The sequence below is a fragment of the Zalophus californianus genome, chromosome 14 (genome assembly GCF_009762305.2).
Source record: "Zalophus californianus isolate mZalCal1 chromosome 14, mZalCal1.pri.v2, whole genome shotgun sequence".
NCBI classification, from domain to species: Eukaryota; Metazoa; Chordata; class Mammalia; order Carnivora; family Otariidae; genus Zalophus; species Zalophus californianus.
The window spans coordinates 1600841-1619317 of record NC_045608.1 but is presented as its reverse complement, the minus strand read 5'-3'; the positions used below and the strand labels follow the sequence as shown (position 1 = coordinate 1619317).

General features: G+C 61.3%; 1 protein-coding gene across 5 annotated transcripts in view; it reads left to right on the top strand.

Moving 5' to 3' along the window:
• The window catches only part of ADGRD1 (adhesion G protein-coupled receptor D1), a 139625-nt gene that overhangs the window by 102066 nt on the left and 19082 nt on the right, over nucleotides 1-18477 (top strand). For all 5 annotated transcript variants that reach the window (XM_035724046.1, XM_035724047.1, XM_035724048.1 and 2 more), the window contains 4 exons: nucleotides 9292-9395; nucleotides 10778-10889; nucleotides 12884-13037; nucleotides 17832-17898. In XM_035724046.1, the coding sequence (XP_035579939.1) occupies nucleotides 9292-9395; nucleotides 10778-10889; nucleotides 12884-13037; nucleotides 17832-17898 (437 nt within the window). The remainder of the gene's footprint in view (nucleotides 1-9291; nucleotides 9396-10777; nucleotides 10890-12883; nucleotides 13038-17831; nucleotides 17899-18477) is intronic.

Sequence of the window (18477 nt, the reverse complement as noted above, 5' to 3'; positions counted from 1 at the left end):
AGCCAGACACCTCTCCGAAACTCACTTTCTGCACCTTTAAAATGCGTGAACCCCGGGGCGCCTGGGTGGCTCAGTTGGTTAAGCGTCTGCCTTCGGCTCAGGTCATGATCCCAGGGTCCTGGGATTGAGCCCCACGTCGGGCTCCCTGCTCTGCGGGGAGTTTGCTTCTCCCCTGCCTGCCAGTCCCCCTACTTGTGCTTGCTCTCTCTGTGTCTAGCTCTTTCTGTGTCAAATAAATAAAACCTTTAAAAAAAATTTTTTTTAAATTTGTGAACCCAAATCGAGTAAGGATCCTAAGAAATTAGTTTTCTCCTATTGAATAAAATTATCTTCAGGTTAATTTTGGAACAGTATGTTCTGAGAGTAGTCAAGAAAATTAAGGAGGAGAGTAGGAGAGACTTTGCACGGCATAGAGCAGATCCCCGTGAAGCTCCCGTGACCAAAACAACGTGGTGTCCACGTAAATCCAGCAAGGCAGACCGCGACTTTTCAGGACACCCATGAGGATCTGCATCGTAGAATTCAAAGAATCAGAAAGCCAGATAATATGTAAGAGTGTAAAGTAAAATACTGTTACAACCTGATTTGTCGTGGACACAGCAGACAAGGGAAGTTGTTAACGAGCCTAACGCTATGGAGCGCGTGCCCTGATACCTCCACGCCAAGGAGGACAACGCACCTCTGGCCTCCATGTTAATGGAATGATTCCGTTAAGAGCTAACGTGTGGTCCTTAGAGTGGATTGTAACGGCGCCCCCTGACCTGGAGGGGTCTCCAAGGCACTGCCACGTGGAAAGGGCAGGGTGCAGAGTAAAGTACAAACATCCCAGCTTTCCTTTTTTTAAGATTTTATTTATTTATTTTAGACAGAGCAGACACGCAGGGATGGGCAGAGGGAGAAAGAATCTCAAGCAGGCTCTGTGCTGAGCGCAGAGCCTGACGCAGGGTTGACCTCACGACCCTGAGATCATGACCTGAGCTGAAATCAAGAGTCGGACACTTAACCGGCTGAGCCCCGCAGGCGCCCCAAACATCTCATCTTTATGAAACCCTGTGAGGCCCCCTACATGAGGTCATGTCGCGGAGTGTGATCCCGAGACAGGTATCAAGGTGCCATCCGGGCTGTTGGCAGGTCGGGAGACACTGGACTGAAGCTGGTCAGCTGTGTCCCCGTGCATGCATCCGTGTGGTGGAATTAGGTAACGAGATTGAATAATAAAAGGAGCAGCTTGAAGAGGCGGTTTGTAAGCTCTGCTCTCAGGGGTGCGGGCTTTGGGAGTGCGTCTGGTTCCCCTGTTTCTCCACGCCCAGCAGCCTGGAGCGGGCGCTAGGCAGAGGCCGCGTGAGGCTGTGCATGGGTGAGTAGGACCGTTCTGCAGGAGAGGACTTAGGGAGACCAGGCAGCCCTCTCTCTGGACACCAGGATGCCAAGCGTGCCTACGCGAGGGTTGAGGCTGACTCACGCCGGCCTGTTCTCGAGGGGCCAGGGCAGGAGGCAGGCACTGGAATTGCCATCTCTCAGGGCTGGCTGGCAGGGGCACTGGGGACCAAGGACCGGGGTCCGCAGTGGTGGATGCTGCAGTGGGCTGGCCCAGCCAGACCCAGGAAGGGGTGGGGCTCGGATTACTCGGGCCCCTGCAGGAGCCACCGTGGCCCCTGGGGCCAACTTAGAGATGGGATTCCTGGGAAGGGAATTGGAACCAACAGACTAGGAGGGGTGAGGGGCTGACGTGACGGAAGCCGTGGAGACGAGTCAGTCCCACCCGCTTCCAGGACCCCCACCCAGGTTCACATTCCAGGGGGACAGTCTGGTTGTCTGTACCATGTGCGCACAGCCCCTGAGCTGGCGGAACTGGAGGCCCCCTCAAGGCACTGCCTCCACGTGCAGCCACTCCCCTGCTTGCCTCCTGCAGGCCCCCTCGCCCCTGCTTGCCTCCTGCAGCGGGCCCCCTGGGAGCGGCCCGGGAGGGGCATCTGTGCTGGGCAGGGAGCAGCGGGAGGGCTGCACCAGGACAGGGCACCTGCGAAAGCCAGTCCGCAGGAAGCCGCTGGCCTTCCCCGGCGCAGACTCAGGGGGAGGGGGTCAGGGTGAAAGAGCAGCTCAGTAAGACAGAGCCACAGACCCCGGTCCGGAGGCTGGCCAGTCCACATGATTCCTTTAGCCCGTCTGTCAGTATTTCAAAAGTCAGAGAAATTATCTAAAATTTTGGATTTTGGTTTAAAAAAAGAGTCCCTCCCCTGGAGCTTCCTGCCCAAGCAGCTGCTGCCCCCAGCAGGCCAGTGCGGGAGCTGCACTTTCCCGTCGCCTGCGCACCTCCTCCGCCCTCTCATGGGGGCACCGCTGTTCTGCTCCTAGGAAGACAGCAAAGCCTTTCTTGCTCTTTCCTAGGGTGGGAAAATGACATACCCACTATGCGGGGCTTTGGAAAACACGGAAGATAGAAGTATTTCCTTCTGGAACAAGAGTTCCACTTGGATCTGATGTGTGCAGGCTCCCGGCTGGCCTCATGAATTTATGTAAAATGCCTCCCTAGAGGCTTCGGAGTCTGTGGTTTGTGACTCAGAGGAGCCCATGCTCTGAAGCAAACTCCAGGCTTTTCTGGGCATTTCTAAATCTAGCCCCGGGGGGGGAAGGAAGGGCACCGCGGGGCACACCTCCTCAGGCCAGAGCAGCGGGCTCCCCGATCTGCAGCTCCCCGATCCCCCAGGGCCCCCTCGTGCACCCTGGGCCTGCGGCTACAGGACCGGCGCTCAGCAGCCACCTGCCAGGTGCTGCTGCCTGAAGCCACTGAGCCGGCTCTGGCCGCCAGGGAGGGCGTGGCTGGGGCTGCTGGGGTGCCCCTTGGAGCTGTGTCTGTGGTCCTGCTGGGTGTGTCTCCCCTGTACCTGTCACTCCAGCAACTTCTGAGGAGCACCTACTATGCGTGGCCCAACCCATCTCTGGGGTGCACTCAGCAGTGGCCCCACCCTGCCCCCCGGTCAACAGACGCTCAGGGTCCCTGTCCTGATGCACCGCGTGGCCTTCTGCAAGTGCCTGCCCTGAGCCTTGGCTTCCCCACCTGTGACTTCCCCTGAGTACTGGGCTCTGAGCACCCAGCCCCAAGAACTGAGCTTCAAGCACCCAGTCTGGCTGAGGTGACAGTGTCTTCCAAACCAGCGTGAGGGAGCCCAGGGGTGACCCGGTGGCCCGAGGAGCTTGGTGGCGTCCCAGGAGAGCAGGACAAGGCTGGGGCGCAGCAGAGGCCTGAGTCAGGACTGAGTCTCCTCACGCTGTCCAGCCCCTTTGCAGTCATTCTTTTGAGGGATGGTGGCACCCTGGGCCCCTGGGGGACCTGTCTCCCTGTTGATGGTGCTCCTGCCCCTTCCCCTCTCCCCCTCCCTGTCCCGGGCTCCCAGAGCCCTTCCCCCTGCTGGCCTTGCTGCCCCTCTGGGGCGCTGGGCCCCTGGCGGCAGCCCCGTCTCTCCCCTCAGGACCCGGTCACGCAGGAAGACCCCTGTGCTCACCCAGGATGTGTGGAAACAGGCCTCGGAGGCGGGATGGGAACATGAGGGAGAAACCCCCCACTTGGGAGGCAGCTGCTGGCTGGGTACTGTTGGGCGCTCAGCTTCTCCACCGGCTGGCCGGGCCCTGGGGTCCTGGAGACGGCGCTCGGTGCCCTGCTGGAGCCAGATCCCCTCCTCCCACCAGCCCCAGCTTCCTTAGAGGGAAAGCAGCCATTGCCTCATGCACTGTAGGCTCTCCTGCAAGGGTCTGGTCAGCTGGGGCTCTGGCAGGAAGCTGGAGAGAGGGCATGTGCTGGGCTGCTGTGGGCGGCTGGGCTGCCCTGCAGAGGGATGCCGACCTGACCGTGGCCTCAGGAGCCTCTGCTGCTCAGGCTGGGGTAGGGGACGCGCGGCGCCGGTGGGGGGAGCAGGCATGTCTCCATCCGGGAGGGTCGGGAGGGTCAGAGGTGAGGGACAGGAGACCAGGGGCTGGCATGGGGTTGGGGCAGGCAGCTCTGGGCTGCCAGGCTGAGCAGGACATGGAGGCTGCGATGTGGGAGGCTCATGCGCTCACTCTGTGTTGTCGGAAGCATCATGACTCTGCACCATGGTGGGGGGAGCCGAGGGGGAGAGGCGGGGCCCTGTGAGAAGCTGCCCAGCTTGCAGGGGAGCCAGGGGCCCTGCAGGAGCCGGAGGGCTCTTCCCAGGCCTGTGCCGGCCCGTGTCCTGCAGGTGACACACATGTGTGGAGGAGCAGAGGGGGAGCCCCAGGCCGGTCCCTCGCCCGGCTCCCCTCGCCCTGCACGTGCGGCCCCTGTTCCTGCCACAGCCGGTAGCGCAGGGGAGAGACCGTCTGCACCTTCTAAACCGGTCACTGTGTCTTCCAGGTGGTCCCGCCTCGGCATGCAGACCTGCCTCACTTGTTTTAACCCTTGCACTAGGGCCGCTGGTGGCTCCCGCTTCCACTGGCAGGCGGTCAGGTGTCCGCAGCCCCGGCCCCGGCAGGCGGGAAACGTCTGTGTTTGTGAGTGCGTCCCCACGGCGGGGTTGCCAGTCAGGCAGCGGGCAGTTTTAAATGTGCACAAAGGCTATGTGTGGGGCCTGCGCCAGCCCACCTCCTGTGGCGGGCGGAGGCTGCGGGTCAGGCCCACGTCTCCCCACCGTACATGCCTCCCCCAGCAGCACATACCTGCTTTGCAGCGGGGTTGAAGTAGCCCCTGCCGCCGCCTCCACCCCCTGCCCCACGTGTAAAGCCGGGGATCACACAACTTCCAGCTCCCAGCCCCAGCACCGGCCTCAGGGACCCGGCCACGGGCGCCCTGCCTCCCATGGCGTGGCTTCCCGGGGCGGGCGCAGCAGGGACCTGATTCTCCAGGCCCCAGTTGTGTTGGGGCTGGGCCTTTGCTCTCAGGCCCAGCCCGTCCCACTGCTGGGGTCTGCACCCCAGAGGCTGACCTCTGCCGGCCCAGGTCTGGTCAGCTGGGGCTCTGGCAGGAGGCTGGGGAGAGGGCATGAGGCCTGGTGCCCCCTTCCCTCACTGTGCCGCAGGCAGCTTTCCCGGTATGGCCGTGTCTCCTCCGGTCCCTGGTCCGGCTTTCCCCGGTGACCACGGGCCGCGGGCTGGGCCCTCCTGACAGGCTCCTGTCCTGATTCCTGCCTGGCTTGCTCCTTCAGCTCCATGGCACCTCCCCTCCCCTGTGTTAACACCTCCCTGAATGAAATTTCCTGCTCTTTGAAGGACGGCAGTGGTGTCTGTACAGAACCAGCTAAGAGCCCGGGGGTGGGCGGCCTGGGGAACAGGGGGTGACCGGTCCAGTGCTCTGCCCCCAGCTCACCCCTTTAATGTGGTCGCTGGCCTGACCTCGGCAAGTCACAGGTCGTCTTAAAGAGGACAGGAGCCACGTCTCTGTGCAGGGCGTGGGGGTGTGGGTGGGAGACCCCACCCGATGAGGCCCGTGGGCGCCGGTTCTGACCCCGGCAGTGCCCTTCCACCAGCCAGGGAGCTTGTTTCCGCCTGTCCTCGGGGCTGTGGACTCGATCCCATCCCCGGAACGGGACATGCGCCTACAGCCTGGACTCTGTGCAGGGGGATGCTGGCTGCATGTTCCCACAGAGCTACACCTGGTGGAGCCCAGGGACTGTCCCCGAACCCTGGAGGCCCACGGAGCCACATGCTCCTGCTGTGCACGGGCTGAACGAAGGTGTATGGCTCAGCCGGGTCAGCTGGTGTGAAGGGTGCTGGCTCATGAGAGCCTAGATGCTGGCAGCTGGGAGACCGGACGTCGGGGAAGAGCCACGTGGGTCAGGAGCAGTGAAGGGCTGAGTGTGTGCACAGCCGGGGGTGCCCCACTTATCTCCTGCACTCTGCGCAGCCGTAGGCTCCCTGGACAACCGGCCCCCCAGCCAGTCCGGCTGACGAGAGACGGGCACTGGTGTGATGCTGCTCTGCTGTCCGCCAGGCACTCCTGCCCTCGGCTGGGCCCCGTGTCCCCTGCTCCAGCGGCAGTCTCCCTCCCTGGCCCCGCTCTGCTCCTGTCCCCTCCTCCCCTGGACCTTCCTGCCCCACAGGGGTGGAGGCTGTGCCTGCTCCTCGGGGTGCTTCATGGCTTGGGTTTCCAGGGACTCCCACACCTAGTGACCCGAGTCCCACGTCGAGGCCGGTCCACTGAGTCACTGGGAGGGTCCTGCTTTCCTGTCTGGAGCCCCTGACAGGGCGACCAGGTGGTGAGGCAGAGATGCAGGGCCGAGGGAAGGAGTGTGGCTCTCATCTGGGGCGGGGGCCATGGAGGGAGTGAGCTGGGGTGATGCCTGCCCTCGGAGACCGGGCTGAGGGTGGCCCTGATGCGCTGGGGGTCCGGGAGGGGCCGGGGGGACACAGGTGGGCGCTCTGGGAATTGAGGAGAAGGAGAGGGTACGAGGTCTGGGCTAGCAGAGGAACCAACAGCACTCTGGGTACATGGGCTCCGAGGACAGAGGAGGGACCCAGAGGACCCTCAGATTGGAGGCCCGTGAGAGCTGCCACCCACATCCCCATCCTCTGCACTGTGGTCCCTGTTTGTTTCCGTCTCGGCCTTGTCCAAGCAGGAGCTGGCGACCTTGTTTACTTACCCCTGCATTCACTTGCTTCCCCACCGCAGTGTGAGTGCTGTGCTTGGTACACAGTACTGCTCAGTGCATGCTTGTTGCAGATGAGAACGGTGGTGCCCACCCACAGGGCTGCAGTAGGACTCACTGCCTGCATGCAGCAGGCGCCCAGTAAGGGCTGTGACGTTCTTCCTGTCTCAACTATCCAGTCTTCCGGTCGGTCGGTGGTGGGCCTGGGTAGCTGTGGGTCCGAGGCTCGGGATGGACTTCTGTTTATCAGAAGCTCCAGGCAGAGCGGGCGAGCAGAACAGAGGCGGGGGTGTTGTGCGCGGCACAACTGCAGGCTGCAGTGCTCACGCGGGGAAGCTTCTGCCCGGCGCCAGGAGCCTGCCCACCTTCGCCCCTGGGGCCTCCCCCCATGTCTGTGAGTGGCAGAGGCAACGTCCTGCTGTCTCTACAAGACAGGCGTGCACGTGCATGTGGATTAGGAACATCTTCCATGGAGGACGGTGAGGGAGCTGGGGGACGAGGCGAGAGCTCCCCCCGCCCCCGGCATTCAGCGCACACTGCTGGCCTCAGGGTTCCCAGAGCCGTGGTCGTGAGGCGGTAAGAGTTCCGTCAGAGTGAGCTCTCCATCTCCCGGGAGAAAGATCTAGGTGGTGACAGGGCGCTGTGGAGATTCACAGACCGGGGAGAGGGCATCCCAGAGGCCAAGGGGTGAAGGTGTCGTGGAGCCAGGCACATGCTCATATTTCCATGGCTATTAAATTCATTTCCACTTGGTGGGGGCCGCCAAGGTGGACCTCAGTTCCTGGGAAGAGCTGAGGGTCCGTGATGTGCGTCAACCCTTAAATCTGATGCTTCCCTCCTTCTCCAGGCAGAGGCCATTGTGATGGTGATGAGAATTTCCAATTATCTATGATTGCAAAGAAAGAGCACATTCTTGGTTTAATATTAGTGTTTCGTGTGTGGTTTTATTCCCCAAAACATCTTCTCTGTAAGAGCACTTCGAGAACCGTCTCTGGAGGTGGGTGCCGGGTCTCCTCTCCCAGGGGTGTGAGAAGTGCCGAGGTAAACATCCTGGATGTGTGGGTTTTACCTGCAGGATTTCTCACAAGACTTACACCACTCATGTTCCCCTGACGTTGTTAGAGGGACAGAGAATGTGGCTCTCCCTCACCGTTTCGAACACCAGAGACACCAGTCCAGGGAGCCCTGCTCACAACACGTTGCGGGGGCCAGAGTCTCAGGCCACACGGCGTGGGCAGCATGGGCAGGTGGCGCCAGGACCACATTCGTGTTCGCCTTCCTGGGCTATCTGATGAATCTGAGTGCCGCCAGCCAGCCCACCTGCACAGGGGGAAGCTGGGGCCCAGATCCTGGGATGTGGCCGAGAATGTTGCTGTAGGAACACAGGGCCCCCGTGCATTCCTCCTGTTTAGGGAAGTCGTGGGCCAACAGGAGGTGACGAATAGGGGGCTCTCCCCCTCCTGCATGTAGGGCTGCAGGCTCCAGGCTGCTCCTTCCCCGCCTCCATTCGGTCAAGGCTCTGAAGTGTTTTGTAGCCCCTGGGGAGTGAGTTGACCAGCGGTGACTCACAGATCTGGAAGAAATAAAGCCCATTAAGTTGTCCAGCCTCAGGCGCAGTCCCGCTGGCTCCCAAATTGCTCTGCACAATCCACTTGCTGTCCCCAGTCTGTGGAGTTGGAGCCTCCGAACGCTCTCAAACATCCCGAGCTGCCTCCTTTTGTTCCTGATTACATCCTGATGAGAGGGCCAGGGGGCAGCCTAGCCGAGGCGAAGGCCCCAGGGTGTCGAGGCCGAGGTCGGAGGGACCCTGATGCCTGCTGTCCGGGGCGGCGGGGGGTGGGGTGGGGTGGGGTGGGCGGGGGGCCGGTGCGGACATCGGCGATGGGCAGGGGCTCTGAGGCACACACGGCCGGAAGCCTCAGCAGGAAACACAGCAGCGACCTCTGCAGGGCCAGGCGTGGGGAAGCGGGTCTCCTAGGCCCGCGGCTCAAGGAGCCCAGGGGTCAAGTGAGTGTGATCTGAGGCTCCAGCTCCCGGGCCTGAACGAGCCACCGTTTGGGGTTGTGCTGCTAGGTGAGCTGTAGCTTGTGTCACTGTCCTTTGTGGCTTTGCGTCCGATTCGTTTACCAAGTTCCCTTCTGTGCCAATGGGTGTCAGGGATGAGAGCCGACTACACAAACTCTCAGACGGCTCAGCCCGTGTCCCTGGCCCGGCTCTACGCACTTCAGACCTGTACCTCCAGGGGGTCCTCAGGGAGGAGTCGGCCCTTCTCCCAGGTCTTTAAACTGCTCTCCTCTGGCTCCTGGGTCCGGGTCTAAATCCCCCCCGGATGCTGCAGGCTCGACGAGGGGGCACGGCTGGGTGGCGGGAGTGGGGACGGGTTGGGAGGGCAGGAGTTAGGCATCAGCAGGACAGAAGCCGGAGGGTGGAGGAATCTGCATGTGGCCCTTCGGGGGGAGCGTTGCAGCGTAAATCCAAGGGCTGACCCAAGGGACTGGACCCCGCCGGTGGTGGTAACGGGGCACGTGGGGGGAGAGGCAGGACCTGGTGGTCCCCACCACACGCACGCCGGGACAGCGGCCCCCTGGGAGTCAGCTGTGCGCCAGCCCTGGGACCCTCGCCAGTGGGAGCCCGGTCACCTCCGGCCTCCGGGACCTGGACCAGCGAGGACACCTCTGCTCTGCTTCCCACACAGCTCACACGTGAACACCAGATGGCGCTCTCGTCCATCACGTACATCGGCTGCTCCGTGTCCCTGGTCTGCCTGGTGCTCACGCTGGTCACCTTTGCCATGCTATCGTGAGTCATCCTCTGCTCTGTCCCGTGTCCGTGTCCGGGGAGGTCTGGTGCTCTTGGGTAAATGTCAGTGCCAGCCTGCCCCACTTCGGTTTCCCGCCCAGTATGTGTCCTTGGGAGGTGGCGAAGGCCTGGCCTTGTTGAGAACCTGCACATGGTGCATTCCAGCTGGAAAGCTGTTCCAAAGTCACCTTCCATCTTGAGATCTGGGGTGCAGGGAGGGGTTGGGGTGTTGGAGAAGAGAGGAGGGAGGCAGGAGGGCACCCTGCTTTAGTTAAGCTGGAAAGTTCTGGAAGGGTCACCAGCCCACAGGCTTTCTGGCCCTTGGGCAGGCAAGAGCCAGAACGGAGGACCCCTTACCCGAAGACAAGAGAGTCACAGCCCTGTGGGGGGGGGGGGGTTCCCTGGTGTCAGCTGGAGAGGCAGGAAGGCTCTTTTCCAGGAGGCCCCCTGCCCCTCCCGCTGAAGCCACATGTGGTCAGAGCTCAAGGGAGTCTGTACATCCCCAGGGGAGGGTGGCAGCTGAGTCCCTCTGTGGCCCTTTCTGAACTGGGATAGAAAACAGAAGTCTGTGTGGACAGATGACTGTAAGGACACACTGGCTGCTGCTCAGGGCTGTTGGCCTCACACCAGACGGGGTCCCCTCCCTCTGGGGGTGCTTGGGAGCTTGTCTCCTCTCCCTGTCCTGTGCAAGGGAGGTGAGGCTCCGGGGGTTCCTCCTGGAGCCCAGCACCCCTCCTCACCTGCTCTGGTTCCCTGAGGACACCTGGCACCTGGCCTGGCTGTGACTGTGGGCTCCCGGGGTCAGGGGCTGCAGCACGATCCACAGGGAGAGGCCCTCAGCTCCCCCAGAACTCCAGGGACTGTGGGGGGCAGGGGTGGCAGCAGCTGAGCCTGGCAGGAGGAGCCCGCACAAGCGTTGAGCTGAGACGTTCATTCTTTGGCTCCCCTGTCCCCCAGCTTTGCTCAGGAAGCCCGCCGCAGCCAGGTGGACTGCTCTGAGGACAGGCCCCGGGGGGGGGGGGCAGGAGCAAGTGCCCAGAAGCAGAGCACACACTTGGGCCAGCAGAAGTCCTCTCCCAGGGAGGCACGGCTGGTGTGAAGGCCGCAGCCTGGAGAGGACTGGGGTGCTTGTGAGCCAGAATGGGGCCTCGTGAGCTCGAGCAGGAGCAAGGAACAGGCTGAGTCCGAGCAGGGGCCGGAAGGGGGAAGCAGCGGGCAGGCTGTACAGGAGCTGATTCCTTTCCAAGAGCAATAGGGAGCCATTGAGGAGTCAGAGCCAGCATCTGGGCGGGCTCTGTAAAGGCCTCTTTGGCAGCCTTGGGGGGCTGGTAGGGAGCAGCAGTGGGCCTGGGCCCCGGACACCCCTGCCTCTCTACCCTCAGCTCCGTCAGCACCATCCGGAACCAGCGCTGCCACATCCACGCCAACCTGTCCTTCGCCATCCTAGTGGCCCAGATCCTGCTGCTGGTCAGCTTCAGCTTCAAGCCTGGCACAGTGAGTAGGCCCTCTCTGTCCCTCTCCTTCCTCCCTCTGATGTCACTGGGGCTGGCACCCTCTGCTAGTTTCTTCAACTCAGAATTCGGGCCACAACCCCCAGATAGTCGGGCAGGGGCTCGTCCAGGAGAGGCACAGAAGAAGGCCTGCCTGAGCTGGGTTCTCTGCCCACCGTCCGCTCAGCAGCAGAGTCGCTGGCTCTCCTGCTCTGTGTCAGCTCACCGTCCAGCCCTGGTCGGGTGCGGGGCATGGTGCGGAGAGCTGACATCGAGCAGCCCTCTGGTCCTGGAGACAGGCCCTCCGGGGCAGTGCCCTAGCCTCTTGCTTCTAGATGTGGGAGTGGGTGACAGACGACTCTGGTAAGGGTCAGCCCCCCGCAGTCTTGCCTTTCACTGCTGCACTGACCACAAACCCCCAGCCACCTCTGCTTGCTGTGGGCGAGAGGAATGTGAAGACCCAGGCCCACCTTTTCCCTGCCCTTTGTACTGGGGATCTAGGAAGTCTTAGAACCCCAGAAGGTTAAGGGCTAAAACTGAAATGACCCAGGCTTGGGGTGGGAAGGAGAAGCCGACTCCCGCTTGCTCCCACCGGGAGAGAAGGAGAAGCAGGTTCTGGGGAACAGAGCAGTACAGGTCGGTAGTTTCAAAACTCACACAGGATCAGCTGACGCAGAGCGAGGGCTTTATCCTACAATAGTGGGGGTCAGCAGAACTTCCGGTCCTCTCTGCCGCAGGGTCCTCAGCCCCCATCTGTCTGTCCTGGGGCTGCTGCCGAGGGAGAGATCCACCCTCCGGGGCTGCAGGATTCCCCCTCGCAGGTGTAGGGGCGCGGAGGGGCATCTAAAGCCCCGCATGAGCCGTGGAGGGACCAGGCATGCGCCAGCCTCCTTCTCTGGATGCGTCAGCCCTCCGCGTTTTCTTACAACACAGTCTTGGGTTTGTAGCTCTGGGTGGGGCCTGGAATGCCGAATTTCCATCAGACATTCAGGGGTTGCGGATGCTGCCTGTACAAGCAACCTCCCTGCCCCCCCTTCCCCCCCCCCCGGCCCCGGGAGGGATGAGGCCCCACCGCGGGAAGGCCGCGGGAGGGGAAGCAGGTCTGCGGAGGCTCTGGGCTCCCATCACCCTGGCGGGGACCCCGGCTCAATGCGTGTCTGAAGCCCCGGGGCAGGGCTCCGAGCAGTCCTGCTCGAGGAAGGTGCCTGTGGGATGAGCCCCGCGGAGGACGGAGAGTGACCTTGGGGCCCAGTCCCAGAGGGGCTGGTGGGCGGGGACACCCACGGGAAGGGGCAGCAAGGACGAGCGCTGCGCACGTGACCCCTGACTCAGATGCGCACGTGGGGCAGATTAGGGACCTCCAGCTACGCCTGGGAAACGAGGTGCCGGGGACACGATGCTGTCCCGAGAATGAGCTGGTATCTCGGGGAGTCTGGGACAGCAGAGCGTGGGGTGCCCGACAAATATCACACCGTCCCTGGGCTTCTGTCTTTAATTTTTATTTTTCCCTCTTTTCTATTATTTTAAGTTTTGAAGGTGGTATTTGAACGTATTATTATTTTTCCTCCCTGTCATCATTCCGCCCCCTTCCCGACCCCACGTAGAGCCCGGGGCCACCAGACGGGGCGCAGGTCCGGCTTAGGGACGTGCTCGCAGCTGCCAGGCCCACGTGTCTGCAAAGCCCCAGGCTCCCCGGCTCGCTCCCTGGCGGCTCCGCCCATTCCCCAGAGCCCACCCCATTGGGCTGGTCTGCTCATGTGCCCAGCCTGAGCCAATCCTGCTTCAGAGGACCAGAGCCTTTATGCTGATTGGCCGGGCCTGATTCCCTGCGCTCTCCTGAACCAATCACTGTGCGGGAACCGCCGGGACTAGAAAGGGAGCCAGGGCCCCTCCGCTCCCCTCCGTTGTGGGGGGAAATGAAGGCACGTGACCAGAGATGCCGGGAACCGCCCCCTGCTCACACCCAGAGAGATGTGCCCTCTGTGTCTTTGATCCTAGGTCCCCTGCCGGGTGATGGCCATGCTCCTGCACTACTTCTTCCTGAGCGCCTTTGCGTGGATGCTGGTGGAAGGGTTGCATCTCTACAGCATGGTGATCAAGGTCTTTGGCTCAGAGAACAGCAAGCACCGCTACTACTATGGGATAGGATGGGGTAGGTGGGGGTGGGAGGGGGCAGCTGGGGGCGGGAGGGGGCCGCTGGGGGCGGGAGGGGGCCGCTGGGGGCGGGAGGGGGCCGCTGGAGGTGGGAGGGGGCCGGTGAGGGTGGGGGCATAGGATGCGGCAGGTAGGAGTAGGTTGGATGTGATTTCAGCTTCATATGACACGCCTCCAAGAGGCCAGATGCTCTTAGGCTTGAACTTCCCCATTCTCTGTTCCAAAACAAATCAGTTCCCATGAAGAGTGCTTTGGAGTTGTCTGAGCTAATGGTCTGTTTCCCCCGTACCTGGGAAGAGTTCCTGAGGCACGGCTCCGGAGCTGGGGCGGGGGCCGCCGCTCATCTCTCTTGGACAGCACCCCAGTGTTGGAGCATGGCCCTGGCGGGTGGGCAGCCTCTAAGGCCAGCTTGCCTCTTACAGCGTAGAGCCTCTGCCCTGTGAGTGCCCTTAGGGGAGGGCAGTCGGGGCCCTGTGTTCTCCGCGAGTCACAGCAGGGACAGGTCCTGCACACTATGGGTTGAGGCCGGATGGAGGAAGGGAGATCTGATCTCTGTTACTCTTACCTGGGATAGAGCTTCTGCAAGGAGAAATGCAGGCAGCTCACCCCCATGAGATAGTGTAGCTCTGAGGGGCCCAGTGGGGGAGGCCTGTCTCCTTGGGGTGGAGCAAGTCATGGCTCAAGTCGAGTGTCACGGACCCTCTGTTCTTACCAAGACTTAGTAGGTTTTCTTAAGTTAGTCTTTCCTGATTTATTGTGTGGCCTTACAAAAATGTACAGAAACTTTCTATGGTTGGGGTTTTTTTAGACTAATTTTCATCAGTTAGGGTTGTCTCACTGAGGGGGGGGGGTCTGTGGAGCCGCTCATGGCTTCATTCCGGAAGCCCCCTCCCTACTGACTTGACTCGGTGAATTTCCTCCTTGCCCACCCCATCCCGAGGAGTGCCTGCTTCCTGCCAATCTGTGTAGAGTGGGCCGTGTCACTGAGCCCTGCCATGCTTGCATTTGCGAGAAAGTGTTCATCCAGCATTAGCGACCTGCTGCTTGTTCCTGGGTTTCTTCAAATGGGTTTAAATTTTCACAGCCCTAATTGTGCAGGGAGGAGATAAACATGTTTATTTTGTGCTTTGAGCTGCTTGATGTAATGTGTTTGGGTGAGGGAGGTACATTCTGCACCCTCCTGGCTTTCTGCAGCCACCCACCCCCCCACTGCTGGGGCCATGCAGGGAGCTGCCTGTGGCGGCCAGGATGTCCCACATCCAGCCTGGGAGCACCCTAGAGCCTGAGCCCCCCTGGGCTCTTATTTGGTTGGCAGTATGGAGGGGAAAAAATGAGTTATTTTTACCAATATTTAAACATTTTGAGATTTTGTAGAAATTATAGAGATCTTTTGAAAAGTGAGGCGATCTGGGAACCCCGAGTTTACAATCCTTTTTGACAGCACTGTCTGGGATGGTGCAGTTTCTCACACCAGCCTAGTCCCTGCAGGCGTGTGAGGGTGCAGCCCCTGATGTTGCTCTCTGCAGAGGGAGCCCTGTGCCGGACCTGGCAGCCTGCAGCCATCTGCACATCAGCTTCCCCCTGGGGGATGTCTTCAGGGCTCAGGACGTGGCTCTCTCGTTCTGACTGGGGTAGAGTTCGCTCTGGGCCTAAGTAAAGACAGTCTGCATGCAGCTGGGCCCTCTCAACCTTCAGTTTCTAATGCAGAAGAGCTGGAGGCTGACCCAGGGCACCGGGAGACCACGCTGTAGGGAGCCCCCCTTGCACAAAGGCCTCCTCCTGCAGAGTCCTCCCTGGCTTTGAGACCCATGGGACTGTTTTGATGCTGAGTTGGGGGTTGGAGGTGTTCAAATCAAGAACATAACTTGAGGTTTTGTTAGATGCCAGGCCCTAGGTCAGACCCGTAAGGTGAGGGAACCATGATGTCTGTCCCTGAAGTGTCCCCGTGGGTGGAGGAGAAGGAGATGGTGAGGAATGTTCGAGAGTTTGCACACCCCTGCTGCACATGTACATGTCTGAGGTCCAGCTCAGAAGGGAGAGAAGTGTAGCTGCCTTCTTCTCCTGTTCCAGCTTTCTCTGGTGAGCTCCCACTCATCTGGGGCACCTTCCCCCGGGGCTGCTCGGAGCTCCGGGGGGCCGGGGCAGTGCCAAGTCCAGGGGCGCTGGTCTGGGCCACCCAGCACTGCGGTAACAAGCAGCACCCAGCTCTGCTTGCTGTAAAGCCGCACGCCTTTACTTCCCATTTCTGCTCCGTGTCCCCAGTGGCGGTGGGCGGCGCTGTGCTCGTGGCAGGTCCCACGTGGAGGGGTCGCTGCCTGGAACTGTTGCTGGTTTCTGGGGGAGAGGAGAGGACACGGAAGGACCTCACACTGGGAATTAAATACTCCGCCTATAGAGGCACATGTCACTTCTGTCCACAACCCATGGCCCAGAACGAGGCTGGTGGCCCCAGCAGCCTCCGCGCAACAAGACTCCCCCACGCCCAAAGAAGCCTCTGGAAGCCTGTGGCAGAAGGAGGGCAGGCCGCTTGTCTCCAGCCTCCTCTCTGCCCTTTCCTGTGAGGCCGCCGCCCCTGTGTCAGGTCTCCTGGTATCCGCTCCCTGGGCTCTTTGCTCTGTCCTGCCCGGTGGCTCCCACGGCCCCTCCCCAGGCCAGAGAAGCACCACCGCATTCCAAAGAGAGCGCGTCTTCAACTCTACGAAGTACGTGTCCATGCGACAGGGCCAGACAGACGCTGAACTGTCTGCAGAAGCCCGTATGTGCCTGCCCGGCTCCTGGGATGGCCACAGGGGGAGCGGGACCGGACCTGGTGAACGACGGTGCAGATTATAGGGACTGCCCTGACACGTGGAGTGCCTCGTCCCTCACACACGTGGCCACAACACGGGATCCTCACAACAGACGGGGAGCAGGGTGCTCTTACCTCCATTTCCGCAGGGAGACCCTGGAGGCTCAGAGAGGGTCAGGCACTTCCTCGAGGCCACACAGCAGGTCAGGGGTGGCCCTGGGAACCGGCCCAGGCGTCCCATGGCCCCAGAGCCCAGGCTTTTCCTACTGGCTGTTTCCTGCACCCTCATCCCCCCACCTCTGAAATGTTTCTTCTTAAGAACAAACACACTGGGGCGCCTGGGTGGCTCAGTCAGTTAAGCATCTGACTCTTGGCCTTAGCTCAGGTTGTGATCTCAGGGTTCTGGGATGGAGCCCCACGTCGGGTTCTCTCCCTCTGCCCCACCCCCCACTCCAGGCACTCTCTCTCAAATACATACATAAATCTTTAAAAAAGAGAGTACACAGCCATGAGCTGGGCTCCTGCCACTTGCCTCAGAAACCACAGACAGTGGGGCTGCCCTCTGCTCAGACAGATGCTTCTGTCACTGCCCCATGGGGTGGCCTGGGACACCGGGAGGCAGACACAGGAAGAAATGACAAGGGAGCCCCCAGCACTGCATTTGGGATCAAATGAGTTGTGAATGCAGAAAAAGAACCTTTGACTCCTCCGTTTTACTTCAGGCAGCGAAGAGATGCCAGCCACCGACGTGGGCCAGGACCGGGGCAGGAGGGTGTAGGCCTTGGCCACCGAGTTTGAAACCCACCTCCAGCGGCACCTCCGGTCCTTGCCACACCTTCCAGAACCCACCAGGATGGGGCCCCTGTGCCTGCCTGCTGTGCTGTGGACCCAGAGGAAGGATGGCCCTTGGCCGACACTTCCTCAGTGAAACTGGGGGGCCTTGGTGGCACTGTTGGAGCGCCGGGTGGTTGACGGTGCCCAGGGCTTGATCCCCCTCCGACCTCTCACCATCTCAGGTGCCATGTGATCTTCCCACAAATGAGCCAGGCAGTGAGGATGCCCTGTGACATTTGTGGACACGGAGGCCCCCAGGGAGTGGGCCGCTGGGCTGGAGTCAGGTCCCAGTGAGCCAGCTCGTCTCCTGTGGCTCTGGGTCTGTCCAGGCAGGAGCCCAGTGCGTGCAGCACCAGGGAGAAGTCTGCCTTCTCTTAGGTCGTGCTCCCCTGTGGGGCACTCATGTAACAGAGGGCCACTGTGAGAGGCCCCTGGCCTGGCTACCTCTCCGCAGAGGCCGGTGGGTCTCCTCTGTGGAGGCCCAGACGTTCTGTAATGTATTTAGACACGAAAGCAGTGGATCAGAGATAGGACAGCTCTCCAGGAAACTCCTGTTCAAGACTGTTTAGACTGAAGCCAGAAAGGCCGGGAGCTGTTGCTGGGAGGTGCCCAGGCAGAGCCCGGAGCAGGCTGTGCTTTGTTTCCTCTGCAGCCACAGGCTCAGCGCAGGCTGGGGGGGGGGGGGGCATTCGTGCATGGTCACCAGCCCAGCCTCCACTCTGGGAACAAGCAGAACGCAGCCTCCTTATCAGGAGCCCTTTCTCTCTGGTACCCTCGAGGAGCCAGCCAGCGGGTGGAGGGATCCCCGGGCCCCCCTCTTTCAGGGCAGGGGAGCAGGGGAGAGGCTGCTGTGGGGCGAGCGGGTTGGACAGAGGCCCCCAGGACGTGCTGCTGTCCCAGCAGCGAGATGGGTCGTTTTCAGAAACAGGCGTGGATTTGTAAGGGATAGGATTCCGAGTCTGTGCGTGGTGCGCGTGTGGGTGCATGTGAGTGCGTGTGCGTGAGGGTGAGTCAGCCCTCCATCTGGACTGAGGCTCCTGGAGGCCTGCTGCTCGCGCCTCCGTGCTTCCCGCTCGTGGTTCACACACACCAGGCCCAAAGGAATGAATGACTGAGGAATGAGGGTTCCTGAAGCAAGCGGCCGTGATTTCCTGCTCTCTTTCTCCGCAGGTTTTCCTCTCCTGATCTGTATCATTTCAGTGTCATCTGCCATGAACAGTTATGGCACAAATAAAAAGTAAGTGAAGGGACACATCCTTGTGTTTGGCAGGAGGGAAAAGACCACTGTGAGCCCCCCCCGCAACAGCTGCCCTTGTCATCCCATGTTCTTCTGCGGGCACCATCTGTCTGTACGGGGCTGCCCCCCACCCAGGCCCTGGCAATAAGGAGGCCAGAGAGAGTAAGAAACAGCCCCAGCTGTGCCCTAGGCACTCTTCGCCCCCCCAGCAGAGGTTCGGGGGGCTCCCCGTTTCCCGAGAGGACAGAACGGTTGGATCCTCCTGGATGTCGAATTCTGCAGGAAAATGTGGGGAAGCAGAGCTTTCTGCGTGCCGTCGCCCCCTCTGGGAGCCCGGGTTGGCCGTGCACCTTGCAGAGGGGCCACTCAGACTCGCGTGGGTTTCCCGGAAATGCCGCCGCCTCAGAGCAGGTGCCGTGGCCTGTCCTGGTCCTGGAGCTGTCGGGAGGAAGCGGGGCAGAGAGGCACGAGGACTGTTCACCCCAAGAATGAGAGGCAGGAAGTCATCGTGGGTAGGATGCAGAGGCATCTGTCGGGGTTCAGTGTTATTCTGGCTGCTCAGACGGGCCCCGTAGTGGG